At 51.3% G+C, this 27,564-nt stretch overlaps 2 protein-coding genes and 1 long non-coding RNA gene across 3 annotated transcripts; 1 reads left to right on the forward strand and 2 right to left on the reverse strand.

Annotated features, from left to right (window-relative positions):
* Window positions 1-1,346: 1,346 nt before the first annotated feature.
* SAP30L (SAP30 like) lies at window positions 1,347-12,841 on the forward strand. Its single transcript, XM_063413143.1, has 4 exons — window positions 1,347-1,771; window positions 3,544-3,666; window positions 5,274-5,372; window positions 7,280-12,841. The coding sequence occupies exons 1-4, from the start codon at window positions 1,586-1,588 to the stop codon at window positions 7,406-7,408; spliced, it is 537 nt and encodes a 178-aa protein (XP_063269213.1). The 5' UTR covers window positions 1,347-1,585; the 3' UTR covers window positions 7,409-12,841.
* On the reverse strand, window positions 6,187-17,348 carry LOC134558867 (uncharacterized). Its single transcript, XR_010082425.1, has 2 exons — window positions 15,280-17,348; window positions 6,187-7,104 (listed from the first exon to the last, which is right to left on the reverse strand). It is a non-coding gene; the product is annotated as an uncharacterized LOC134558867 (long non-coding RNA).
* Window positions 17,349-19,470: 2,122 nt separating this feature from the next.
* HAND1 (heart and neural crest derivatives expressed 1) lies at window positions 19,471-21,094 on the reverse strand. Its single transcript, XM_063413916.1, has 2 exons — window positions 20,588-21,094; window positions 19,471-19,999 (listed from the first exon to the last, which is right to left on the reverse strand). The coding sequence occupies exons 1-2, from the start codon at window positions 21,092-21,094 to the stop codon at window positions 19,898-19,900; spliced, it is 609 nt and encodes a 202-aa protein (XP_063269986.1). The 3' UTR covers window positions 19,471-19,897.
* Between the last annotated feature and the right edge of the window lie 6,470 nt (window positions 21,095-27,564).

Below are 27,564 nucleotides of genomic sequence, written 5' to 3' on the forward strand. Positions count from 1 at the left end.
CTCTCTGCTGGTCACAGCACAAACAGAAATCACTAATTGCCCGAGGCACCCGCAGCAAAAGCCAAGAGGCGGAGCTGGTGAAGTGTTAAGTCTCTGCCCTCCAGATTTATTCTGAGGCTTGTTCGGTAGTGTAAGGAGTGCTTGAGAAATACAGATTTTGGCTTTTCTCAGTTGTGTTGTTTCTCAGAACTGGTTGCCAGTGTGGAGCAGCCTGTGCTGATGACCAAGGGCTTTAGGGACTTTAGGTCTCCTTCTTGCTGAGGTATTTCGTGTGATTCAGCACAGTTCACCCGGTGCTCACGCACATTGTTCCATGCGCAGGATTTCAGGCTTTGAAGTCGTTTTAGTCTATAGAACCTTTCTTCTGTCTGAGCAGAAAGTCCTTTCTTCAGGAAGATGAAATCCTTTTCCTTGTAGAGCTGCTCAGAAACCTCTGACAGCAGCATCTGCTGTCTGGCATTACAGAAGTCACAGCATTTACAGGAGTTACATCTTTTCTTCATGGATCAGCAGGAATTTAACTCTTTGCTTTCCCCCCACCCCCCTCCCACTTTGCCTCCTCCTTTTTTCTCTCCTTTTTTATTTTGGGGGAGATTTAGGGGTTGGGGTGGGGTTTTCTGTTGGTTTTGGGGGGAGTTCGAGTTTTGTTTTTTCTTGTCCTGAAGATGAAAAATGCGAAGCTTAAAGTCACATTGCTTTGAGAAACATTTCTCCAGGTCCCATCTTCTCAGTATACCTACCTTGTGATTAGGGGAAAAAAAAAAAAGAAAGAGGAAATCTTGTATTTCTTATAAAAAAATACATTTCAGCCAGGAACTCCAGCCTCAGTGACGACCCAAGAACAGGCATTTGTGGCTGTGCCGACACGAGTTTTGTACGAGGGCCGGGTGGGAGCCGCAGTTTCAGGTCTGTTATGGGTTCAGGTCTGTCACACGAACGGTGCCGATGCAGCTGCGGGCGGCTGCAGGAACCCGCGGTCCCGCGGCTGCTTGCGGGTGTCCCGTGCGCGTCTCGGCGGCAGGGGAAGCTCAAAGGCCGGCGGGGCCGGCGCTCCTCTGCCCGGTGCGGGCGGTCCCGGGCCGGCACCTGCGGAGCAGCGCTGGGAGCGGCCGGCTCCCCTCAGCGGCCGGGGGGGCCGAGCCGCCGCTCCCACCGCGCGCCCCTCACGGCGACCTTCCGGCTGCGGGGGCCGGGCGGTGGCGGCGGACGGACAGCTCGCTCGGCCAATCGGCGCTCGGAGCGGCGCGGGGCGCTCCGCCCCTCCAGGCGCGCGGCCCAATCAACGCCGAGTCTGCGGGCCTCGGGGCGGGACTTCCGCGGCCGGGGAGGCGGTTTTGTGTGTGCGAGCGCTGCGCGGTCCCGGCTCCCCGCGGGCGGCGGCGCTTGGGGGGCCCGGCCCGGCCCGAGCCCGCGGGCAGCGCTTAGCGGCGGCGGCGGAGGGGGGTTCCCCTCTCCTGCCGTAGTGGGGGGCCCCCGCGGGGGCGGCGGGGTCCCCCCGAGGGCGCGGTAGTAGCGGCGGCTCGTGCCCCGGTTGGTCCCCCGGTTGTCGGCTCCGCGCGCGGGGTGAGGGGCGGGCAGGTGGGCGATGAATGGGTTCAGCACCGAGGAGGACAGCCGGGATGGGCCGCCCGCCGCCCCCTTTTACGGCCAGAGCTGCTGCCTCATCGACGACGGCGACCGCTGCGTGCGCCCCGCCGGCAACGCGTCCTTCAGCAAGAGGATCCAGAAGAGCATCTCGCAGAAGAAGCTGAAGCTGGACATCGACAAAAGTGTGAGTGCGGCCTCGGCCGGGGCTGCCGGGCTCCGCCGAGCCTCCCGGAGGAGCGGCCGGGCCGGCCCCAGCCGCCACCGCACTGCGGTGCCTCCGGGGAGCTGCGGATCCGCCCGGCGAGTTGAGCTCCCGGGGGCCGCGGGGGCTGGCGCTGGGCTGCGGGCCGGGGCTGTGTGCGGCACACACGGACCGCCCGTGCCCAGCCTCAGCCTGGCAGCGCCGGCAAGGGAAGGACGTGCCTGGGTGGACCCGGCTGTTCCCCGGGTGCAGAGCCGGCTTTTCCCTGTGCTGCTGCCCGCTGGTGAAGGATAATGTAGCTAAAGCGCTAAACGCCGTGTTTGGGAGGCGGGTGGTGTGCAGGGAAGCGAAGGAGCGAGCTGTCAGTGCTTCGGAGGCAGGAGTGCTGTTCCCATTGCGGTTTCAGGTTGGAAAGGCTGGTTACTGTCAGGTGAAAACAGCGCTGTGGTTGCTGCTTCAGGCAGGCGGCACTGACGCTACTTCTTTAATTGGTAAGAATTGGTATTGTAGTGAAGCGGGTTAAAAACTGAGCTGGCGGTGAGATGTGCTGCCTCTTCAGCAGGGTTTATTCGCACACAGAGCAGCCCGGTTTGCTGCCTAATGACATTAAGTGGCAGCTGTCAGCTCGAGATAGAAACGGGTTATTTGCCCAGCAGAGTAACAGGCAGAGCAGAGCAGATCCCAGAAGGAATTTCTCCGCTTCTCAGAAGTGACTTCGTTAACGGAATTCAGCTCTGCACGCTTTTCTCGCCTGATCTTTAAAGATCAAAACCACTGAAAACAAAGCAAAAGAAAAAAAAAAAAAAGGTGAAGTTTTGAGTCAGTCTGTTTGGCAGCTCCCCCGGTTGGTTGGGTCCCTTCTGCACAGCAAAAACGCATCGTGTCACGGGAAAAGTGACTCAGTTTGAAACATATTCTTAAAAAATAGAGTATTTCTCCCAGTTGTAGTTCTCAGCAGATTTGTCTAGTGGCGTAGTAATTTCTTGCATTTTACAAATGAGTCTTTGTTGACAGATGCCAGGCTTTAGAAACAGAAAGGGGAAATCAGACTAATGCAGTCAGAACAAAGGGAAAGTGTAAAGCAGGCTGCATGGAGTGATTTTGGATGTAGGGTGCCTGTGTTATCTGAAGATATTTTGCCTTATAGATACCAAATAATTTTGACCATTTGAAGTGCTTTGTTTTGCTAACTCTAGCAAGATAATATTTGTTAAAAGAAAGGTTCCATGGCTGAACCAGCAATAGGAAGGAGGCTATTCTGCATTTGGTTTGTTTGTTCTAATTGAGGTGATCAGCCCAAGTTTTATTTGGTCAAGGTTTTGAAACACTTGCCGTGAAAATCCTCTGTACTATTCAAGCCAGAAAGTTCACAAGAGTGGAATAGAATAATACATTTTTCAGTAGTTACCTGCTAGTAAGTCGTGAAATAAATGCACTTCCTCCAGACAATCACCCATTTTTTTTTCCTGACGTATGATTGCAGCCATAAAAGAGAAATATATTATCTGCAGAGGTTCAAGTTCAGCTGGAGCTTGAGTTCTTTGTTTTCTTTGCCTTTAGTCTTTGTAAGGTAAGTAATCTCTGAATAAGGAGTGTGATATCATGGCTGGGATTTAAGATTAGAAATTCCTTGATGTGTCAGTCAGTCACGCCAGTCTTGAGGGATGCACCTGACACTGGTGTGTAATGCCTGCTGTTGGATGCTGTTTCACAGTATCCTTTTTGATTGCTTTTTCACCACTTCTGGTTCTCAGGTGAGACATCTGTATATCTGTGATTTTCACAAGAACTTCATTCAAAGCGTTCGGAACAAAAGGAAGAGGAAGACGAGCGATGATGGAGGTGACTCTCCTGAGCACGACACAGATGTTCCAGAGGTTTGTGGGCTGCTTCACCAGTTCTTAGCATGTTGAAGTTTCACTTGGGTGTTGTCATATATCAGACAATATTTATATTTTAAATTGCAAGGCCATTAAAGCTGCTATGGAGTTACTTTCCAGGAAGAGTTTTTTCTAATGTGTGGTGTCCTAATTTTCTTCATTCCCATATGAGTTCTTTACCCATGTAAAATTTTCTATAAAAAGAGGGGTGATAAGATAACTGCACAGCTTCATGTATGTACAGTTAAAATGATATTTGATACTAATTTTTAAAGGCTAAAAATAGGGTTATTTGGTGGTGTCTGAAGCCCCAATATAATTCTTTTTTACTGATATGAATCATTTTGCAAATACATTACAGAATTCAATAGGTCACTCTCTTTGATTGGGCATTTGATACCCAGGGATATTGAGCTGCTCCAGATATTTGCATATATGGTATTTTTTAGCACTATTTAAAACTACCTTTAAATAGTTTATGACACATTTTTATTTTCAGGAGATAGGCCTGGGGGAAGTTTTCTGTGATAGAATAATCCTTTCTCTGTGCCACTGCGTGCTGCACTTGCTTCAGTGATGTTTCTGGTACTGTTGACATGGCAAAAGTTATGCAGAGGTGATGTTCAGGGAAGCAGAGCGTGGCCACGTCAGCAGAGCCCTCTGCTGGAAATGCCAACCTTATTGGCAAAAAGCCTTTTATTTCTGAAAGAAAAAAAATGCCACCAAGAGTCATTTTGCCAGCAAAGCTGTGTCTTGTTGCAAAGCTGGTGCACACACCTCCTGTGTGGAGGTGTTGAAAAAGTAACAAGTTTTTGATATGTTTTTCTTTTTTTTAAGATAACCTGACCTTTTGTTATCACTGTTTATATTTCCATTCTACAAGTTCTCCATCAAAACTTTCCTGTTCAAGCTTTGCAGTAGTTGCCAGGGTGATTGCTAAAGACCCAGCTGGCATCTGAAAATGTTGGTGTAGAGCACACAGAGTATTTGGTGACTGAAACCTGACGGATGCACGTCACCCAGCTGAACAGGGAACTCTGCACCGTCTCAGTTTTAATGTCATTTCCCTCTCAGTTTTCAGCAGAGATTCCATTTGTCTTTGAAACTTGGCATTTCCCACATGATCTTCATCTTCCCTGCTGTAACCTCGCCACCACCCCCTTTGCTTTTAAACTGTGCACTTCCTATTTAAGTATTTGAATTTCATTTCATCTCTGTACTCTGTTTTATGTCACAAGCCGTTTGTTCAGTGCCTGCTAAATTGTTATTTCATGTGTGAGCTTTTTAAACCTTGTGGGAACAAAAGGTTCCCCTTTGCTTGGAGGTTGCAGAGGTGTAATTGAGAGCAGAAATTGGCCAGCAATTCTGTTGACAGCATGTGAACCAGAACAAAAATTTCTATTTCCCTGAGGCTATTTTGGTCCTTTAGTATTAACAAATACAAAATATACTTAGGTTTGTCAGTAAGACAAGCCAGTGTGGTTCTGAATGCAAGCAAGGAGAAGTCCTGTTGAGGAAGAAGTAGTTATTTTTAGATATTTTTAGATAAAATAACTACTCACAGAAGCTAAAGGCAGTGCTCATGCCCTCTTCATCACTTCCAGGTTGACTTGTTCCAGCTCCAAGTGAACACCCTGCGACGTTACAAGAGACATTATAAGCTGCAGACTAGGCCTGGACTCAACAAGGCTCAGCTTGCAGAAGTAAGTGAGGACAGCAATGGTGTTGTCTCTGTCACAAGAAAACTTTTTATCTGCATGTTTTGTGGGCACTCCCACCTGTGTGACTCACTGGTACGGACCGAGTGCCCTGTGAGAGGTTTCAGAGAATGACACCAGCAGAAAGCTGCCTGCTTGCTTTCACCTGGGACAGGCTTGGGAGGCAGGGACACTGGCTGTTGAAAGCCTGTTTTAGTCACTTGCTTGTCTCTGCTTCCTTTCCCACCCTTTTCATAGTCCCAATTGGTGCCCTTTAGGGACCAGAAACAGGACCCAGTTTTTGGGTGTTATCTGGGGATGGCTGCTCAGCTGAAACTCAGACTTAACCCACTAATCATCTCCCTAAGTGCTCCTGTTAGTTTTTCTTTCCTCAAAGGCTCTCGAACTCGTTGGAATTGCTTATTATCAAAGGCAGCATCACTGTCCGTGGATTCAGATTCTTCATTTCCCTCTCGTGTTCTGATGATTCTCTATTATAAAAGGCTTTTTTTTAAAGGGCCTCTGCTGCTTTCTCACCATATGGGCTACTTGTTCTGAAAGAACTCTCTGTATCTCTCTGGTATTTGGGCGAGATGTGCTTGCTGTGCTTCTGCTCTGCTCCTTTTCTGACTTGATCTGAAGCCATGCTGTGGGAAAAATCTTCTCTAAACTTGAAAAAACTGTAGCAGTTACTGATTAGTACTGAGGTTTATTTTGTAAGTCGTGGCTTTCACAACTGTCTGCCTAAAACTGCCTGGTTTGCTTTTACTTTTGCTTTAAAGAACAAAAACCTGACAGACCAAAAAGCAGCAAGACACTGTCTTTTTCAAAGTCAACCACGGAGTGCATATACAGAATATAGAGAGTGTGCAGTGTAGGAGTAAGTTGAACGAAGTAGGATGGGGTTGTTCCTCATTAGCAGTCCTGATTTGTCATATTTTAACTAACCAGTTCATGTCTGTCAGCTGCCTCCTGACATGAAGGACTGCCTGCTTAAGGAATTTACCATGAATGTACCCGAGAGGAAAGATCAATTGCCATGCAGGCGGAAAATAAAGGGAGCCTAAGCTAAAGCTGTCACACACTTCCCAGATTTCCTGTGAAGCCTGAGCAGCTTTGAGTCTACACTGGAGCCTCAACCAGCTCCCATGCTTGAATCACTGCTGCCTGAGGCTCTTACACTCCTCATGCTATCCTACCAGAAGGGAAACTCAAGCTTCCATAAATCTCCTTGGAGTGACATATTGCTCAACCTGCAGCAGAATCCCATTCTAGATCTGTGTTGGGTACCAAAAAAATAACTTCTTCTATGTGAGAAGTACATCTTGTCCAGCTACAACATGTTTTCTACGTTCACTTTCTGAGGAAAAAGCAGCTTTTTCAGGGCTTATGCTTCTGTCAGAGAGGGGTGGCCCTAACCAAACCCTAAATCTCCCACTGCAAATTCCTTGGTGTTCCTTTCAGTAAAAACTCAAGAGTCCAGAGGAGATTGCTTTGGATAGAACTTTGCTATACCTGGTTCACACAGCGAAGTGCTGCAGTGTTTCTGACACTCTCCTTTAAAACACAGAGGTGCAGGGAAAGCTTGCTCACCAAATAATCTCAGCACAAAATGTCGCTGAGGAGAAGCTGTGCTGCTTTGGCAGGAGGACATTCTGGCTTCCAAATTCCTCTTGTAGGTTGGCTCCAAATCCTGCTGACATAGCAAGGCTATGCTATGCTCATACACACATTCCAGCTGTAAAGAGAGAGGGAGGTAAATGAGGACTGACAGTTGGAATTGGTGCATGTTTCACTCAAAGGATAATGCGCTCAGTGGCTATAAAATCGTTTTTGGAAAGTGAAGAGAAACCCTGTTCTGATTATTTCTAGTTTTTAATTCCAGCATGTCTCTTTACCTGTTGTCCTTCTAGACTGTCAGTCGTCATTTCAGGAATATTCCAGTGAATGAGAAGGAGACACTTGCATATTTCATCTACATGGTGAAGAACAACAAGAGCAGGCTGGACCAGAAATCAGAAGGCAGCAAGCAACTCGACTGAAGATTAACAAGGCTTGGAATAAGAGAGACCTTGAAGGAACATGTGGTATTGTGCATTTTAGGTTTTAAAAACTGTTAAAGTATATTGTAAATTTTTTTTTAAATGCAGTGTCTGGATGACAGAAAAAAATATAGACATTCTTATGAGGAGTATTTGAAAACATGTGCCCAGCATGTTTCCGAAGACTTCTTCCCCTCATTTCAAAGTCATGTTGGAATAAAGAAATGAGGATAATGGGGAAACCAAATAAACCTGTAGAACTGTGGAGTTTGTCAACTTGGTGTTTTAAACCATTTCTGGAAACCTACATCTCAGTGCAATTCAAATCCCAGATGGAATTTTTTTCACTGAATTCAGGCTGCATCACAAACCACCATGCAGTTTGTCTTGATACAGGACTGGAAGAGCAGCAGAGATAAAATTCATTATCAAGGTGCATGGGTCAGAAGTTTGTCTGAAGCTTGCTGCTCACCTACACATGCTCTGTCTTGCCTTGAGTCAGTGCTTCAAGTCCCAAACTTCTACAAATGCTCCAGCTCACCAGATCTACTCCAGTGAACGCCACTTGACCAGTCTGAAATTGATGGGGTTTTTTTTGCCATTTTTTTCCTCCTGACCCCATCCGACACAGATGCCAATCAACTCTCTGCAGTCTCTTTTCTAATTTCTTTTAAGAACTCACTAATTAAATTTTCTGTAAGCATTTAAAAACTTCTGCATTTCTCTGAATGTGGTATTAAGGCAAACACAACCTATTTGGTGTGTCTGATCATGTTGATAGAAGTGCTTATTTAATTGATTTATGCAGATTTCAGTGATGCTGGGTGAAACAATGGCTTGAGACATCAAGTCTCTTAATTTCTGTGTCAGGTCAGTATTGGTCACAAGTGATGTGCATTGTATACTGCAGCTTTAGCAGGTGTCACAAAACTGCTGTGTGCATTCAGGGGCTCTGTTTAGTATAAAGCAGATTTATGGGTGAGGCACCATAACCAGGGCAGTGATCTGACTGGAGCATTTCATGATACATTTCACCTCCCTTTGCAATGGGCAAAAAGCATCAAAACATTTCTTTTCATGAACATTACATGTGCTTTCATGAGAGCTGTGTGAGTGAGGGTGGCACACTGGTGCTCCCTAACAGTAGGAGGAGATCACCCTGATTTTATTTAAAGCCGAGGTGTCCTTACAGATAATGCAGTGATTATTTTGGCAAAAGGAGCTTTTAAAAGTGTTGGTCGTGACTGACTGTTCTCCAGTGACCTCAAATTCTCTTCAGGGGATCTCATGATTTAAAAAGCACCGCTCTTTGTTTGCTGTCCTGACCAGTGTCTCCATTCTGGTACAAGATGCCAAGACTCCACATAGAGAGGATATTCTTAACAAGCCTTAAGCAACGACATGAACAGTAGAAAACTTCGGCTAGCATTTTATAAATGGCAAGTTTTATTATTTCAAAACTGGATGAAGTTTTGTTTAAGAGCAAAACACACTGGTCATGGTCCCAGCTTAGTACTGCATTGTGTTTTGTAAGTAATGAAGGGTTCACTTAGTGAAGCTCTTGTTGAAGCTCTCCCAGGGTCTCTGTAAAATTGAAGTCACAGTTCAAAGCAAGTTGTTCACATCACTCTGAATTGTTTGCTAATACTCCAAAAACATGTTCAACAAATTTCAACATGTCTCAAGTCCTGTGTCATAGGCAGAAATCCTCTGTTATGGTACATGTCCCATTTGTGACATCTGGGGATTGTGATTGTTTCAGCATTTCCTTGTTCGATTCGTATGGATTTTTAGAACATCATACAAGAGAGAAGTTCAAGGAACGGGGAGAGAATGTCTTGTGTCAGTATTTCACGAATGTTTAAAAATTTCCTATTTGTGCTGGTCCTTTCGTTATTGAGGGTGTGGAGTAGTCCCCACATCAGTCAAGATGATCTGGCTTCTCTCATTCAGGACAGAGGGTTAGAAGGGTACATTCTCTGGCTGCATGATACCCTGCAAAGTGCTCATGTAATCAGGGGATGTTACCAAGGGAAAATGAGTTTCTGAGTTGAGAGGGTTATGCCTCTTAGTGATTCCTCCCCTGTACTGGGCACTGGTGAGGCCACACCTTGAGTGCTGTGTTCAGTTCTGGTCCCCTCCATTCAGGAAGGACATTGAGGTGCTGGAGCAGGTCCAGAGAAGGGAAATGAAGCTGGGGAAGGATCTGGAGTACCTGTCCTGTGAGGAATGGCTGAGGCAGCTGGAGTTGCTCAGCCTGGAGAAGAGGAGGTTCAGGGGGAACCTTCTCATTCTCTGCAACTCCCTGACAGGAGGGTGGAGCCAGGTGGGGACTGGCCTCTTCTCCCAGGCAACCAGCGACAGGACAAGGGGAAGTTGCATCAAGCTGCACCAGGAAGGTTTAGGTTGGACATTTGGAGGAATTTCTTCACAGAAAGAGTGATTGAATATAGGAATGGGCTGCCCAGGGAGGTGGCAGAGTCACTGTCCCTGGAGGTGTTAAGGGAAAGACTGGCACTTGGTGCCATGGTCTAATTGACACGGTGGTGTTTGGTCATAGGTTGGATTCGATGATCTCAGAGGTCTTTTCCAACCTAATTGATTCTGTGATTCTGTGATTCTAGACCAAAACTGTAAAAATGTAGTTTGTTTGGGATTTACTTTTTTGTGGTTGTATTTTATTTTGTTTTATTTCTAAGAGTAAATAAATCTGTTGGGGTGTCTTAGTAGCCAGCAGCAAAATGATTCTTTTCAAGGAAATATGGTGGCAGGTTCCATCTGTTCAGGTGTATTCACTGGAATGTTTTTGCACCGAGGTGGTATCCAGGAAACTTTTCTTTTCTTTTTTTCCTGAATTAGTCAATTGATGTTAAATGTGATCCTTGTTGGTTTCACTTCTAAAGCAATTATACTTTTTTGAAAAAAAATTCTTAGTGAAGTGTGATGATGAAGAGATGTTTACCAGCCATTAGCAGTTGTTTATAAGGTGGAAAGCTTGGAGGCAAGACACCAAAGAAACAGAAGAATCTTTGGCTGTCAGACCCCATGGCCTTATAAACCCCTTGCAAATGCCTTATTACCTTGTTCTCAATTTAGCTAGAGCAAAATACCTTGAGCAACAGAAAGCTGATGGTCTTGTTGGAAGGGTCAGCCACTTGCTGCCTCCCATGCTATGAACTGAAACCACACGTCAATTCAGTAGCAATATCCATGTTCAGGGTGCCTGTGATTCTTGAAAAGCATTTAGTGTCTAATCTAACCAGAAAACGCAACAATGCAATTGTCGTTGTGTACGATAACCGTGCTGTGTGTTCGATTCCTTATGCTGCATGCCAAGTTAAAAAAAAACAAAAAAGACTTTCCAACTTTTTATTTTAAACGTCAAAGTAAATGTGTTTGAACCTCACACTTGTGAAGCCATGAGGTGGGACATTTTCTCAGCACTTTTAGATGGGACTTGTTGGAAAGGTGTAAGACCCAAATCGCTTTGGCTGGTATGATTTTTTTTTTTTTTGCATTTTGCTTTTCACAGATGGGCCTTAAATTCTGTCTAGCTTTGAACCATGGAGCACAAGCCTTGGGGGCATGGAGGATGATCAGATGTCATCTCCTATTTATAATAGTGGAAGCTTATTTTTTACAAGCCTGCATAGGTGACATTCACCCTGGGGCAGAGGAATTGTCTCTGAAGGTCTCCAGCCATTATATAGCCTAATGCAATTCCATAGCCTAGCTCAATTCTCATAGCAGAGTTCCATTAACTTAATTAGAGTTCTGAATAGATCCAAAGCCATTAGTATGCAATCCAAATAATGCAGAAACATCTCTTCTGGGGTTAATTTTATCCTGTATGCTGACCCTCTGCTCACTTCAAAGGAAGAAGAAGAAATCATTGCTGGTAGTTATTGGCTTGAGCTCAACTCAGGGGAGTTGGAAGCATGCAAAGACTCGAGTCAGTAGCAACCTGATGGCTGAAAAGTGCAAACACATCCAAGGAGGCTCTGTTAGAATGCAGTTTTCAAAATTTCATAATCTGAAAGATTATTGTAGATCAACCTGAAGTAAACAATTGCATTAAAAAGTAATGGTTATTTTGCCAGGCACTTTAGACGCTCAGCCTGAGAAAAGCAGAGCTTCATACCACTTCTCTCCAGTATTCTGGTGTCCCAGTTTTCCTTGGAAATGTGGCTCTAAACCACTAGATACCCCGGGGTGCATGAATTGACCAGAACATGTCAAGCCTGGCATTTCAAGTGAGTCCAAAGTGCAAGCTGGGTTCAGAGAGGCTTTGAACACAAGAGCAGAAATAATCTTCAGTAAATGGGAGTTTTCATGCGGGTCATGATGGCACAGGGAGGATGAAGCAGGACATGGCCCACAGGGAGACTGAACAAATCACACTTCCACAGCAGCAGGGAGGGAGGTTTGTTCTGTGTCAGCTCCAGTGATGGATGTTTTATGAGAGGGGGAGGAGGGTGAGCTGTGCACTTTACATCTTTTGGTTGAGCCAAATGTAAATACCAATGGGAGATCTTCAGCAGGAACTGCAGTTGGAGGGGAGAGGAGGGGTCTGCTGAGGGACTGTTTAGATTGTTGGACTTCCCTGGAGCACTGGAGTCACTTTGTCTCTGCAGTTTAGAAATGTGGGTTATACAAGGTGGCCTCCCTTCCAAAAGGAGTCCTTCTGCTCAGAGTAAGGACTGGAGAGTCCCAAAGGTGAAGGAATGTTATTGATGCCTCACTCCTTGTGTCACTGATGCCCTTTAACCATCTCTAGCTTATCAAGTAAGGGAGTTCTCATTTTCCACTTCTGAAGTGCAAATGAACTGTTAGGATGTAAGATACTCCTTGCACTTTTCACAGCTATCTCTGCTCTTGTGTTTTTGACTTGCTTGTGAACACATCTGTTTGGGATGAACTAAATGCTTGAACAAAGTGTGGGGACAGGGGGAGGCTCCTGCCTTAAACCTGAGCTTTGCTTGCAAGCATCTCTGCAGGCCACCCTGTACATCAGCAGGCTCCAGGAGCCTCTGGCTTACCTGAGCCTTACCAGGGCTGGGTTTATTCCTATCCTACCCACACCTCTGCTCCACAGCTACTGCAGGGGAGGTGGGTAGCAGGTAACTTGCAGAATGGTTTGGAGTCTTTTGGCAGGCTTACTGGGAGAGAAAACTGTGTTCCCTCTTCTGTTTCTGGCCTCCATGTGTTGTGCTGATCTTATGCCAAATGTTTTGGACACCTTGTATTTTTAACTGTGTAATATAGCTGTGTATTGTTAAAGCAACTTAGTAACTTATAGCAAAAACTGTAGAACTCATTTCTCTAAGGTGTAGGAAATGTCCTGCTTCCACTGTGTATGAGACTAACTCTGTACTGTCTGACAAAGATAAAATTCTGAATTTCACTTTAATAAATGATCTATCTAGCAACCAGGCCCACATTCCCTTGTTTGCCTTTCTGCCCTCAGCACTGATGGTTCCAGAGCCAAGAGAGTTCTGCTTTGTGTGGATTTTTTGTGCCAGGCTTCTCAGATTCACTGCCTTTTCCCACCCACCTCCCCAGGGCTGGAAGCACTGCAGACATGGAGCAGAGAATGGCACTGCCCAGTGGGAATGCCAAGCCTGCTGTAGGAATCTCAGTGATGGGATATTTTCTGACAAACCCATGTGAGTTGCGCAGGTGCAATTCATGGAGTCTTTTGAGCACAGCAAAAAGACAACTTGCAAGAAAGATGGAGGCTGTTGAAGAGCCACATGCCCTTGCATTTCTATGATGGGAATTCCTCCCCTTCATGTATCATGAAGAGTCTGTCAAGTGCAGCTTCTCATTTGATTCATATTTCCTAATGAATCTTCTTTACGTCTGGTTCAACCCTGTGTTTCTGCTCTTTTCTCAAGCACATCCCTGGCTTCATTTCATGCATGATTTATAGCTCCTGTTGTCCAGAGTCAAACCTGCACACCCAGCTGATAAGGTGGGCACTGCTCAAGAGCAGTAATGACATGGACCATCCCAACACTGAAGAGCCTTTCCCACGAAGGGCTTTGTTTCATTTCTTTTTCTGATATTCCTCCTGACCATCAGCCCTACAGGCAAAGGTGTTTTGCTGCACTGAGAAAACAAGTGAAAAAAACTGGGACTTGAGTCCTTGTTCATCTGAACTCTGTCATGGTGTTTTTAAAGGCTCTGCTGGCACTGAGTTGTGCTTTTAGCCTTGATTTTTAGCCAGGAAAGAGGTTGTAGTGTAGCTTTTCACACACTTGGGTTCTCACAGAGCAGGAAGATCAGATGTCAAAAGCTTTACACCCAAAACAGATGCCAGTGTCCCCAGTGCCTGCCTTTGTGCACATGTCTCGAGGCCTTAATGAACCAGGATAATTTTGGAACATGCTGCTGTGCTACAGGAGGTTGTGCCTGCCTCAGAGAGCTCTCAGCTGGGGAAGGCAAGACCAGAGGTGACACAGGTGAGCACCATGGAACAAGGAGCAAGAGTGGATCACATCACACAACCTGTGCGCTGTCCAGGGTTTTTAGGAGGTGTCAGGGGAGTCTTCAGGTGAGGACATGGGCAGCATACCCCAGTGGAAGGGGAAAGCTGTGTCATGTGCATTCCCAAATTGATGAGGGGGAGCACAGTGAGGAGAGGCAGCAGGGCTTAAGCAGCAACCTGTTGTGCAGGTGCTGACTTTAGTACAAGTGGGTATAATGGAAACTTGTGGTAGAAATAAACTGCCAGTTAATCTGGAGTAATGAATAATGCTGCTTAATCTCATGTTTGCTCCCTGCCAAGAAACCCACAGAAGATTTCAAGCTCAAAACCAAGGCGGAATCTGCTCAGTCTTTTTATCATCCTCACACTGCCGAACAAAGGAAGCAGCAGGTCGATCTGATGGGCTGAGAACTGCACACCCTCTCTGCACCCCGGCTGCCGTGCGAGGGCAGTGTTAGCCCAGGAACCCACAGGGGACACCGGGGGCACCACAGCCGTGTCCCCGTCCCCAAGATGCTTCCTTGGCAGGAGCTGGCTGTGCCTGTCAGGGACCGGAAGCAGGATCATGCTGTGCTGGGATGTGAAGATCATAAAAACGGTTTGTTTGGGTTTTGAGGGTTTTTGGCCTGGTTGGACGTTGAAATTGAACACGTCCGATGCTCTGCGTGAGCCGTCCTGCAGCCTCCTTGCAGCCTTGATGGAAAGCAGGCCTTGCTTGCCTGCTCCCCAGCAGAAAGGGCAGCACAGAGGACCAGGGAAGAATGTGAATGTGGATTTAATGGTTTTGTGTCTTAAGAGATGTGGCTGTGCAGGAGGAGTGTGGAGGAGAGAGACTCAGGGCTTGCTTTCTTTTTGCTTTTTTAAATTTTTCCTCTATCCAGTAAGGGATAACTGCACAGCTCCACCAGCACTCAGTCTCACTTTGCCAGGAGCTGGAGTCCATTTCACATCTCTTACCCTTGCAAGCAGTGCTGGCTTCTTTCCTAAGTACCTGAAAACCCCCCAGTATGCTTTTACTTAATTGCCTTTGGAACTTTCTCTAAGATCTGTTCCCTTTACATGTTTGCAAGAAGTCCTCTGTGATCACCCCAGCACCTTGAGCAGGAGCACCCTGGTGCTGTGGGGAAGAGGGAACTGTCAGGTAGCTGTGGTGGCTCTGGTTTCTCCTACCACAGACAGGGACTGCCAGAGAGCACAGTGCAGGGTTCTTGGTCTTTTCCCAACAAAGGCAGCTGCATGGAAAAATTTATCCTGGGCAGAGCTCAGAGCTAAGCAGGAACTGCCACAGGGGTGAAAACCCAGAGAGTTTGGATTTGGTTTATAAACTAAATAAAAACAAGAAAGGAAAAAAAAAAAAAAAAAAAAGTTAGCGTTTATCTACCTTGTGGCTGCAGAGTCTTCCCGTGCTTGACATCATTTCTACAGCTGTGGGTTGGAAATGCATCTTCTCTTTCGGTGGATCTCGGAATCACATGACTCCAGGAGCACGGAGATTTGAGGAAGAACTATCGAATGTCATGAACTTTACAGCTGGGCGGGGCCTCGGTCGGACAGAAAACCTTCCCACCTGAGCAGTGCTCCCAGGAGACAGTCTGACTTAGGAGCCAGCAACTGGCCTGAGAGGCTCCAAGTGTTGGGAGAGGATCAAAAAGCTCCCCTGGCAGTAAATCTTTCACCTGCCATGTGACTCACTGGGGCTTGTGGCCATTCCTCCGAGGTCGGCCCCGGGTCAGGATTTCTCCTGTCTCTTTAGCCCCCAAACCTGGAGATTTTTGTCTTATCTTTGACGCCATCTTGACACCGAAAACAAATTATGGCCCAATTACCCCTAGTCCGAGGAGCTGGGGCTACCTTAAATGGCCACAACTCCCAGGCGCGTCCTTAAGAGCGGTAATTAGAGGGGCGTGGGGAGGGGGCAAGGACTGGGGGTACCCCTGGCATGAGGCTGCCCTTGCCCCCCTGTTTGCCCAGGCAGGAGGGGACATCGCATCCAGCCCATCCCATCCTATCCCCTCTATCCCGTCCCATCCCTGAGCACCTTTGGGCTCCGCGGAGGCCGGGCAGAGGTGGCGCTCGGTCCCGCCGTGGTGTCCGGGTGCCTCCCCCAGGGCTGTGTCACCGGCCGGGGCCAGCCCAGAGGGGCCCCGAGACGGGAGGGAGCAGCCCTGGCCCTGGCCGTGACCTTCGGGACGACCTCGAGTGAGTCCCCGCCGGGCTGGGGACCGGCTGCGCCTCTCGTTCCAAGCTGGGACATTTCCGTGTTCACCCCGAGAAACGCGGGATAGCAGCATCACAGCTGAACTGCCGTAACAACCGACCTGAAACTTTTAAAATTTATTTTTCTTCCTGTCTTTCAGGCATTTTTTGCCCAGATTTGTGCTGTCTGCCTGAACCCAGCAGCTGTTTTGGGAGCTGGCAAATGCAGCATACAGTGGACAGTGCTCATGGATGATCGGGTGGCTGGGTCTGGGTGTTTCTTTCTCCCTCCTTTTTTTTTTTTTTTTTTTTTTTTTTTTTTTTTTTTTTTTTTTTTTTTTTGTCAGATTGGTATTTTATTTGGCTCCATCCTGTCTACCGAGCTGTCCAGTGTAACCCTTCCCTTGCTGCTTCTCAGATAAGAATAGGCTCCCCCGAGATCAGATAAACAGGCCCATAAATACCTACAACAACAAGAAGCAGGGTCTGGGCTTGGCAGGAAAGGAGAGGGGGAAAAACAAAATGTCAAAAAAGGAGCCATTCCTTTCCACCCAAACCAGGGGTGCAGAGCGAGGGGTGGGAAGCGTCCGGCAGCCTCCTTGCCCACAGCATTGCCCCCGTGGCCAGACAGGGAGCCAGGGGCCAAGCAGGGCAGGCAGCAGGGTCCGCTGCGTGTCCCTCGTGGCTGCATTCCAGTGCAGGGAGCCTGGCACGTAAGATGCTGCCCCGGGGCCAAGCGATCCCGGCGTGCGTGTTCCCCAGCCCGGGCAACTGCGGGCCCCCTCCTGCGTGCCCCGAGCCAGCTGCTTCCCAACAGCACCAAGTTCACGGCAGGGTCGAGCCCAAGGTATGTGCAGAGCCATCTCCCCCGGCCGATGAGCTGGGCGCTTCGATAGCCAAAACCCCAAAGCTGGTGGCCAAACTGTTCCGGCGGTGAGCTCTGGTGCGGAGGCAGCGGGAGCTCTGCCGGGACGGCGCTCCCAGCCGTGGCTCGCACGGAGGAAGGGAGGATATCCCTGTGCAGGGCTCCCGTCCCCCTGCAGCTCCTCTCCCCTTGGGGGTGAAGGGGTGACCCCATCCTCGGCCGGAACAGGCGCTGGGCTGGAAGCTCGGCTCCCTTCCCGGCCCCTGAGCGGTGCCGGGCTGGGGACGGAGCTCTCTGCTTGAAAATGCAGCTCTTCCAAAGCGTTTTGGGGAGTGGGGAAGCCCGAGGATACAGGGAATGTTTAGTGCTCTTTTTTTGCCTCTCTCCCCCCAAATGCTGAGCCACTACCTCACAGGAAAACCCCCTTGCTAGGCAGGGAAATCCTCTGCAGCCGTGGAAACGGAGAGCGCTTTCGCTTGCAAAATCCCGGGGAACAGGGGAACTGGGGACACCTTCCCCAGAAATTTGCAGCCAGCAGGTACCACCACCAGAAACCCGTGGTAAGAAAAGAAAAACTCCTGCGGATGCAGGCAGAACATCGCCCCGGCTGTGCAGGGCGCCCCTTCCCAGAAGCAATATTGGAAACACATAAGGTAAAAACCAGCGGAGATTTTTGGTGGGGTGAAAGGTGCGCAGGCTGCGAGCGATGTAACCATGGTGTGCCGGCACCGAAGACACGATTCCCGTCAGAATCACCTTTGCCTCACAGCAAAGCAAGTCCCGAGTCCCCATTTAACCCTTTCCCTCACCGCTGGGTGCTATAGGGATACACGGACACCAGCTGGCACATGTGAACGGGACTGCGCCTGGACACATTTATGGATTGTATGCGCTGGATTGTAGTCAGTGACAGCTTGGGAGCTTTCCCATAGGAACCCAGCCTTTAGGAGACTGTGAAACTTAGACATAAAATAGGATCTTTGGCGCTAACTTTCTGTACTTTTTTTTCCCTTTTTTTTTCTTTTTTTTTTTTTTTTTCCTTTCTTTCTTTCGTTTTTTTTTCTTTTTGGATGCTTTCAAGTTTGGGAGTGCCCTACTCTGCTTCACTCATGGAAGTGGTATCATGCTAAACCTCTCATAGCTTAAACAAAAAAAAAAATATCACTGCGAGCGGGTATTGCTCTTCTCTGGCAGTCAATTTGCATCTCAGCCTCGCTCAAAGGGGACGGAAAATAGATCAGGGGCAGGGAAGGCAGCCGTGCAGCGGCTCCGGAGAGAAGGAACGCTGATTCATTCCTCGTCGTGAATTAATTGCTCTGGCTGTACCCCCCAATATTTGTGTGTCCCTCCATCTCTATTTGTGCACAAAGTGGCTTAAAATCCCGAGCTGCTTCCCCACGGGCGAGCTGGGGTATTCTTGGTGTGTGCGGCTGCACGAGCACAGTCTGATGGATGTGTCAGTATTTTACAGATGTTGCATCATTATTTCTACATCTTTAGTCGCAATCAAAACGGAAAATGTAAACGTCCCTGCTGTGAGCCCTCAGATTAGCCCTAGAATAGTGTACACATTTTCCCGTGCTGTTTTTCTTTGCCCCGAGCAGCCGCCCGAGCGTCAGGGCTGATCCCGGTGTCCCTGGGAAGGCAGGATCAGGCTCTGAGCCCATGCACGCACGTCTTGGAACTCTTTGCTAAGAGCGCCGTGTGTGCACAGTGTAAGGGAATGAGGATTTGGCTTTAATTATTAAGGATTATTAAGGATTTATGCCTGAGTGGTGACAGAATCTGGGCTGCGTGGGCGTTGCCGTGTCTGAGGCTGGTGGCATCCGTCGTGTTCGGGTGGCGAGGAGGGGACGCTGCTCCTTGGAAGTGTGGCCGAGGCAGCGCCTGACAGGGGATCCTGTGAGAAAAGTGCTGCCGCTGCCAGAGCCGGGCGGGCTGCCCCGGCAGGACTGCGGAGCCGAGCCCTGGCTCTCTGCGTGGCTGCACTAAAACCTGGGGCTCTACAGCTCCGTGGTGCCATCCAGACTCTGTCCAGGCCTGATCCTGCCGTCCTTCCCCAAGCCAAACACGAGTCCAGTCCCTCTAGGAGGTCTCCCGGGTCGGGAGGGAAGGGGTTGCAGGGCAGGGGCAGAGTTCGTGTCCTGGAGGTTGCGGGTACAGGTTTGCAGAGCTCCACCAGCTCCTGAGCAAGGACGGCAGAAACAAGTCTGAAATGATCCTGAGCTCCCCAAGGAGGAATTCCCTCACATGGATCGGCCCCACAGCAGAGTACTGACTTCAGGGATGTCTTTAATCCCGCAGCATCCCCGCGGGCGGCGCAGGGGACCCGGCCAGAGCAGCGCGATTGCCGGAGCAGGGGAAAGCAGAGGGCTCGGACCCGAGGCCGTTTGCATAAAGTTTAATTTTATTTTATTAATTTTTTTTAGCTATTCAGTTTTAAATACGTGGTGTGGCGCGCTCGGTCCCTCGGGAAGTGGTCATGCAGATCTGAGGTAGAAAACCCGGCACAGGAGTGTTCCCAAATGCACCTCTAGGTAGTTTCACCGCAGCCACACGTCGGTCAGGCAGCGGACGGGGATCGGGGATGGGGGCTCGTATTTACAACAGCAAACGAATGGAACCGTCCCAGTCCGGCCCGGCAGGGCAGGAGCCGCCGATCGCTGCTGGCAGCGGGAGGGAGCAACGATTACTGCAAACGCGGGGAGGGGACAGGGGGAAAGGGCCCGGCCGGTCCCCGCTGCCCACGAGGCGGGCAGGACCCGAGCCCGCAAAGCGCTCTCGCCTCTCTCCCGCAGAGCATCACTCCGGGCGGGGGGCAGCCGGGCCGGCTCCCCGTGTCCTGCGCCTGGATGGGCTCCGGGGCCGGGCTGGGCTCTCTCCGACATTGCACATGGAGGGGCGGGCGGGGAGCGCCGTCGGGGCGGCGGGGCAGTTCTCAGGGGTTCAGTTCCAGAGCCCAGACCTGCTGGGGCCAACCCGTCCGGCCCTTCAGCTTCTTCTCGCCGTGACCCAGAGGCTGCGAATAGACCTCGGGCTGCTGCGGGAGAGGAGATGGGGAGAGGAGGGAGAAAGGAGCGGTCAGGAACTGAGCGGGGTCCCGGGCCGCCCGCCCGCCCCTTGCTCCCGCCGCAGGGCCGCAACTCCGAGCGGCTTTGCCAGCCAGAGGACAAAGAGGGGCTTTAGGGGTCCCCACCCCACCACCCGCCCGCTGCAGCACGGGGAGAAGCGGCCGCCTTCGCTCCGAATCGCTCCTGCGCCCGCTCGTCCTGGGAGAGCTCCCGGGAGAGGGAAGGACAGAGCCGGGAGGGCTCCGCGGCCAGTCCTGGGCCCGGGGCTGATCCCTCGCCGAAAGTGCTCGGAAGCCCATCCGGCTCATCGGGAGGGCTGTTTTCCGATGAGTTTCCCTCCACAGATTTATTATTATGTTACTACTACTACTGCTACTACTACTATTATTATTATTACTATTATTACTACTATTATTATTACTGTTATTACTCTGGGAAAGAAGACTTCAGAGAGGCCGGGGCAGTTTAGAGGATTTTTTCCCCCTTAGCCCCAGGGTTTTTCCCGCCCGCTCCTGGCCCACGGAGAGCAAAGATGCGGGTCCCGATCCGCCTCTTACCGTCTCCCTTTTCCTCTTGTTCTCCCTTCCGTCCGCCTTCTTGAGTTCGGCTTTGAAGCCCTCGGTGTCCCCGGGCTGGCTGTCCTTGGCCAGCACCTCCATCAGGTAGGCGATGTAGCTGGTGGCCAGGCGCAGGGTCTTGATCTTGGAGAGCTTGGTGTCGGCGGGCACATTGGGGATGCACTCGCGGAGCTCGGCAAAGGCGCTGTTGATGCTCTCCGTCCTCCGCCGCTCCTTCTTGGGTCCCCCGACCCCTTTTCGCCGTCCCAGGCGGCCGCTGAGAGCCTCCAGCCGCCCCGGGCCGGCCGGGCCGTACTCGGCGGGGCCGTAGTTAGGGCTCTGCCCGGCGAGCTCGGGGGTCGCCTCGGCCGGGTTGAGCACCCAGCCGGGAAAGTAGGCGCGCTCCTGGTGGCACCGCGCCGCCGGCCCGAAGAGGAAAGGGTCGTGCAGCATGTGGTGGTGATGGTGGTGGTGGTGGTGATGCTGGTAGCCCCCCACCAGGTTCATGATCCTGTCCGCCGGCCCCGGGGGCCGCTCAGCAGCGCTCCATGGCCGGGCGGGAGGCGCTCCCCGCCGGGCGGGCGCGGCGGGCTGCGGGGAGCGCGGCTCCGGTGGCGGAGGCGGCTGTGGGGTTTGGGGTGGGGCGGTCGGGGTTTGGGATTTGGGGTTTGTTGTTTGGGGTTTTTTTAACCCCTTCTGGAGCCTCCCGACCCTGCCTTTATATAGGGCCGCGGCCCCCCCGCCGTGGAGCCAATGGGTAGGGGAGGATGCACGGAGGCCCCGGGGGGAGCGAAGAGCGGAGGGGGCGTGCGCCGGGCTCGGGGGCTTGGGCTTACACCTCCGCCGCTTGCCCTCGGTCCCGCCTGCTCCTTGCTTTCAGGGAGAAGGGGGTGAGGAAGAGCCGAGGGGCATTCCACCCCTGTCCCGGAGCGCTTCGATTGCCGGTGCCGGGGCGGGCGGGTCCGAGCCCCCCGAGAGCCGCCGCGCCCGGCCGGGGGAGGAGAGGCGGCAGCGGGCGGGGGAGCCGCGGCTGTCCCGGACCCCCGACGGCCGGGCCGGGCCGGGTGCGCGCTCGGGGCCGCAGTGACCGGGGACTGCTGCTCCCCAAGCGCCCGGTCCCCACCCGGGACAGGCTCGGGTCCGCGGCGAGGCGGCGGGGCCGGGGGCAGTGCGGGGTGCCCGGGGCCGCGCTCGGAGCCGGGGATGGGGAGGAAACGGGGCGAAGGTATCGGAGAGAGGCGAGCTGGTCACCCCTGCGGTCAGGGCTGGCGGGGATGGGGTGTGGGCTCCCTCCTGGCCCACGCCTGCTCCGTGCGTTGCACAGCTGCACAGGGATGTGCAGTGCACGCGTGTAGAGCACACGCTGTGCAAGGCGGGCTGCACGAATCCACGCTGCACTTGTGCTGGTTGCACCACGCACTGCTGCTCGCAGCAATGCATTGCACACGGGTCCCACACACCCCACAAAGATGCTGCATGCACCACACAACTCTGTGCTGGACACACTCCACAAACACGCCACACACGTGCACCCATGTATGTTACAGACACCAGCAACACGGATGTGCCACAGTGTCATTATATGACACATACACGCGTGGCACATGCACACCTATCACACACACATGTAAGCACACATGTGTGTGCTGCTCACCCGTGCACAGACACTGCATAGATACATAAATATATAAAAATGATACTGTCCATACACACAAATGTATTTACAGTAGGGAGGTGGGGACCTGCCCTGCATTTCCCTGTTCCAGCCCAGCCACGAAAGGGCTGGGGGGACCCGCCAGGGCTGAGATCTTGTACTTCACCCCAACCCCAAACCCAGGCCCAGGGCGGGGCCCTGAAGTGGACAGCACGTCCTGCTCTCCTCTGCGCCCATGGGAAACACATCCCCGGGAGGATGTCTCCCAGAGCCCGGGCTTCACTCACCCTGCTGGGTGACACTGGGGCTGACCCTGCTGTGGCTGCAGTGACTCCCAGCGAGGACAGGCTGGGCACGGCCGTGGCGATCACAGCACGGCGGGGCAGGAAGGGGCTTTGGGCCCAAGGTATGTTAGCGATTAGCGGCGCTTTCCAGCGATTCATCTTGCAGCGGAGGGTGGAAACGTTGGAGGGTTGTTTGCAGGCGCTTGTATTAATCATCCGGGCTAACACACCATTAACGTCCTCCTGCATTTTAAAGATGACAAATTTTATTTGACTTCTCTCAATCACGGTTCCCGGGCGGATTCGGGAGCCACTTAAATGCCTCGGATTTTCCATCGTTAGTTGTTACAAGGCGAGTCGCAGAGGCAGGAGGCTGGGGGGGCCGGGGCAGGGTGCGGGCAGCTCTCCGGTTCTGCCGGGCTGGGGGGGAGCGGCCGTGCCGGATCTGCCCAGCTTTGTTCCCCCCTGCTTTGTTCTCAGCTGCTGCAAAGACCCCGCTCCCCACCCCCTTTAAACAAGCGCCCTGCGAACATTTGCTAGTGATTACTCTCCTGTTAGAGCCAGGCCTTGGGTAGGGTAGGGCGTCGTGTCCCCGATTTCCTTCAAAGCAGCCGTGGTTGGGTGGGATCCCCGAGCCCGGCTCAGAGCTGATGGCAGCCAGTGCCCACCTGGGAGAAGTTCAGGGGTCTCACTTCATGCCTCACCCCCCCATGCTGGCAGAGCATCACCTGTGGAGCCCTGCTCCTCTTACAAACCTTCCAGGCTCCTCGCTGAGCTTCTCTCCAGCCCTGGAAACTGCCAGGGTAGAGTCTGTGCCACCCAACCCCAGCTCTAGAAATACCTCCCAAAATACCCCTTTCAGCTCCATAGCCCTGCACAGGCCACTTACAGCCACATCCAGCTGGGAACTGTTGCCTTGAGCTGTGCACCACGGTCACCTCCAGCTGCCAAGCCAGGTAAGTCCAGTCCAAGCCCGGGCATTATCTTGCTTAATCCAGCCCCTGATGGAGCTCCCTGGACCCCGCAGAGTTTGGATGTGCTCAGCTGAGCAAATAGTGGGACCAGAGGGTTGATTTTCCTTTGGAAAATCATTCTAATCTTTCGTGTTTTAATAAAATAATAAAACCAGAGCCCTTTTCATGCCGACACCTTCTAAATCAAACCAGACTGCCTTTGTCATGGCGTCCAAATTTAGCACTTCTCAAACTTTTGGTGAGTTTCTTTAATTTCACATCTCCCTGCTCACATGGGGGAGAAAACACCAAGCAGTTTGGATTAAGTGATTTATGGCTGGCATGGCAGAAGGAACCACGTTTGTCTCCACCTGTTTTCCTTCAAATCCTTCCCTGAGAAAGATTTCCTGCCCTCACGGCCAGGTGATGGTGAGGGGGCCAATGCTGCCTGTTGGGAGTGAGGTTATCCCGGGTCTCTGTGAACCCCAGCACCCCAAACCCAGCAGGAGCCACCCAGCTCAGCATCCATCCCCATTTCTGGACGGGAGCTGAGGTTTTGGCCCCTCAGCCACCTCCTTATCAGCGCCCAGCGAGCGGCAGCCCCGGGTGTCCTGTGACTTTGACGCCAGCTCTGCTCCCCCCCTCCGGCTCCCTTATCTAAATAGGAGCGTAAATCAGGGCCTTGGCAGATGCCCTGGCAGGACAGGGACTCCATAAAAAGGGGCTCTGCTCCAGCTCTGTTTACATTGCAGCCCCGTAAAATATTCCCCTTGTCTTCCTTGTTAGCGTCTCCCTGCAGCATCCCGGCACCCTGCTGCACCCACATCCCCCCACCCCGAGCTCCACTGAAGCCCCAGGGTGCAGCCAGGAGGGTCCCAGCCCTGTCACCCACAGCCCCACACCATGTCCCCCCTCAGGGTATGCCCAGGGTACCTCCTCACTCAGCCCCTGCCCTCGATCCCCTCCTCAGCCACTGCAGGAGCAGAGTAGGGCTGAGCCAGCTCCCCTGGGCAGCTGGGTTGTGTCTAAAGGTGCCCCTGGGTATTTATAGCACTTGCCTGAAATAATGCAATAATAATCACTCAGCACCTTCCTAACAGTTCTGCTGTCAGAGGCCTCGGGGGATGGTGGCAAAAGCCCTTGGGAAACTGAGGCATGAGCAGAGTCTGCTTCAAGGAGAGCTGCAGAGAGCTGCCCTGGGGGATTCTTTTCCTCCTGGCAATGTGAGGAGCAAAAGAACCTGCAGAAGTGGATGGAATCATGTCAGTTTGGTCAGCAACAAACTCAGCTCTGGGGTCACAGCCAAGGCTGGGCTGCAAAAGCCCACTCAGGGCATCCCTCCTCCCCAGCAGGGTTTGCCTGCTGTGCCAGGATGTCCTGCTGTGCCAGGATGGGTTTCATAGGAGTGCTGGGGTGCAGCAGAGCTCACTCTTGCTGGTGCCCATGCTCTCCTGTGCCCCCACACTGCCCTGAGTCCCCCAGACTGCATCACTGCTTCCTCCTGCATCAGCACCACAGGAGCAGCTCCAGTGGGGTTCAGCCTGTCAGAGCCCCATGAAGGGAGCAGGAGGAATTGGGGTGAGCACAGGGCTGTGCCTGGATGTTCCTGTTCCAGCAGCAACCCACAGCATCTTCTCTGTGCACACCCCTCCCGTGCCGCCCCCACGGCAACACACAGGATGACTGCAGCCATTGCCCCTCAAGGAATACCATCTATTTATGGCCAAACAGCCACTGCCTCGCATGGATAAATCAAAAGGAAAACAAAGCTTTACGGAAAAAAGTACTAAATTTTCCATGTGCTCCTGAAGGGATGGGCCAGGCACTCGCTGTTTATTTTTTGGGCTCTCTCTTTGCTAGTACTGTAAGTGACATTGTGTTTACAAAAGTTTTTATGTCATCAGAGCAAAGTCACAGCTCAGCTTCCTCTCCTGTGTATTTTATGTAGATTGATGTGTCTGTGAGGAACATTCAAACTAAACAGAGAGCTGGTTTATAGGAAAATGTATTTATTTGAAAAATCGTAACTCACAATTTCGGCAAAACCGGGCTCCACATTTATTGCTGCTAATGGGGTGTGGCGGCCATAAATTAACCTGGAAAATTGCTGCAGCCATTTCAACAATGGCTCATTGTGCTGATGGAGCAGCAGCTCCTCAAAGACGGCTCATGTCAATTTGCAATTAGGTTTGGATGTGAACAACAGGTAAAGGGAAGGTAACAGCAGCCTCGCCGCTGGAACCAGCCCCCAAATCATTGCTCTAGGCTGCCATGGGTGCCCTGAGTCTCACTTAAAACAGAGCTGTTCCCTCATCTGATTGTCATGGAAATCAGTGGAAGGAGGCTCCACCTGCCATAAGGGGAATTTCTATTTATATTGCATTACCTGTCATGGACACATAATTGGAGATGGCAGAAAACCCAGTCCATGAGCTCTGACTGGCAGCCCAGGTGAGCCTCATGCATGGAGAGTGGGTCCAGTTGCTCCCATACTGATCTTTCTTCTTGAAAGAATTTTTGCACTGAATCAGGAGTGATGCTCCTACCCTAAAACCTCTCCTTTCCCCACTCAGGTTCCTTGCTGAGACAAACACTGATCCCCAAAACCTTGAGGCTGGCTGCTGAGCCTGGGGTACAAGCTGCCACTGTCCTTCTCCCATCCTTGATCACCTGGCTCAGGGCAGGGTTTGGCTGCTGGCTCATGGTGGCAACTCTCCACTCGTGGGGAGTAGTGGAGAAGAGCTCCCAGATGATTCAGGTCCCTGACAAAAACCAGTGCCTTTCCCTCCTAGAACCACTTTCCACTCCTGAAGCAAATTTACAAGGGCTCTAAAATGTCGTGCTCCAGGGCATCAGCCAACTGCTAATGGCTGAGGATTGGGAAAGACATTTCCTCTGCTCAGAAGGATTGCATAAGCGCTTATTAAGGCAGCTCCTGGCGTCTTGGTCAGAAGCATCTGGTTTGGGGCATAGCTGGAGACAAACTGCTGGGTCTGGATGGGCAGAGCTGGACTTGCTGCTTCCCACCTCCCCCTTGGTCAGGTGTTAGTGCAGGTTTGGGTCATGTCCTGTGTGCTGGTGGGGAAAGGGAGGTGGGTCATGACACGAGATGTGTCTTTTTCCTTCTCCCCCTGCTCTCCATTGATCCTGGTGGTGCCCTGTGGGGACTTCTCTTCCCACTCCTTCCATCTCCAGGAGCTCAGGGACCTTCCAGCCCCAGGTACCACGACACCACGTGTGCATGAGGGATTTTTCTGGTCCCTGCTTACACCACCATCCCACATTCCTTGAAAGAGGCACTTCCCTCCTGTCCCATTGCTCCTGTGGCTGGCACAGGGACTGACCTGGCTCGGTGGGTGAGCTCCTGTTCTGCACCATGTCAGTGTGACACTGCAGGTAAATGTGGTGGGAAAAGGCTGCTGACAGGGGTCCAGATCACCGAAATAGGTTGGGATGCTTATAACAGGGCTCTGCTGTGTCACAGGCTCAGTGTGATGTGCTGGCACTGCAGAGCAGCCAGAGCCAGGGAACAGCATCCTGTCCATATTTCCCTGTGGTGGGACCATGTCCTGGTATCCCTGTTTCCCACCTTCCTCTCTGTGTGGATCCACATGGGTTTTTTTAATCCATTTTGTCTCTAAGATTTTCAGGGCAATTCCACTTCTCATCACACGTCTCATGCCAGATCTGGCTATGCCTTTCCAGCTGTGCCAGGGCAGGAGGATGAAGACAATTAGTGGTGCCTCATTATCCTGGTTATACTCTGCTCTCGCGACATTCTAGGTTTTCTCTCTGCTCAGGTGCAGGAGTTACTGCTCACTTCCATGGGAGCAGAGGGACTGATTTTCCCTTGGTTTCCCTCTCTGCACCCTGAGATGTCTGTGCAGCCACTGGGCCAGCCATTACAGCAAGACTCTCAAGATGGGTTTTCCAAGGTTGGGTTTTTTGCAGATTGAGATGGCTTTAAGAATTAACAAGCATCTGTTAATACTTTTTTTTTTTTTTTTTGCAACAGAAAATTATTTGGGAGTCGGGGGTCTTAAATAATTTTAGTGCTTTTTCCCACCACTTTTTCCTCTGTTTTAT

The sequence above is a fragment of the Prinia subflava genome, chromosome 16, assembly GCF_021018805.1.
Source record: "Prinia subflava isolate CZ2003 ecotype Zambia chromosome 16, Cam_Psub_1.2, whole genome shotgun sequence".
Lineage (NCBI taxonomy): Eukaryota > Metazoa > Chordata > Aves > Passeriformes > Cisticolidae > Prinia > Prinia subflava.

Coding starts and splice junctions, on each gene's coding strand:
- SAP30L (XM_063413143.1), top strand. CDS start 1,586: ATGAATGGGTTCAGCACCGAGGAGGACAGCCGGGATGGGCCGCCCGCC. Junction 1,772..3,543: donor AGCTGGACATCGACAAAAGT/GTGAGTGCGGCC, acceptor TCTGGTTCTCAG/GTGAGACATCTGTATATCTG. Junction 5,373..7,279: donor ACAAGGCTCAGCTTGCAGAA/GTAAGTGAGGAC, acceptor TTGTCCTTCTAG/ACTGTCAGTCGTCATTTCAG.
- HAND1 (XM_063413916.1), bottom strand. CDS start 21,094: ATGAACCTGGTGGGGGGCTACCAGCATCACCACCACCACCACCATCAC. Junction 20,000..20,587: donor ACAAGAGGAAAAGGGAGACG/GTAAGAGGCGGA, acceptor CCTCTCCCGCAG/CAGCCCGAGGTCTATTCGCA.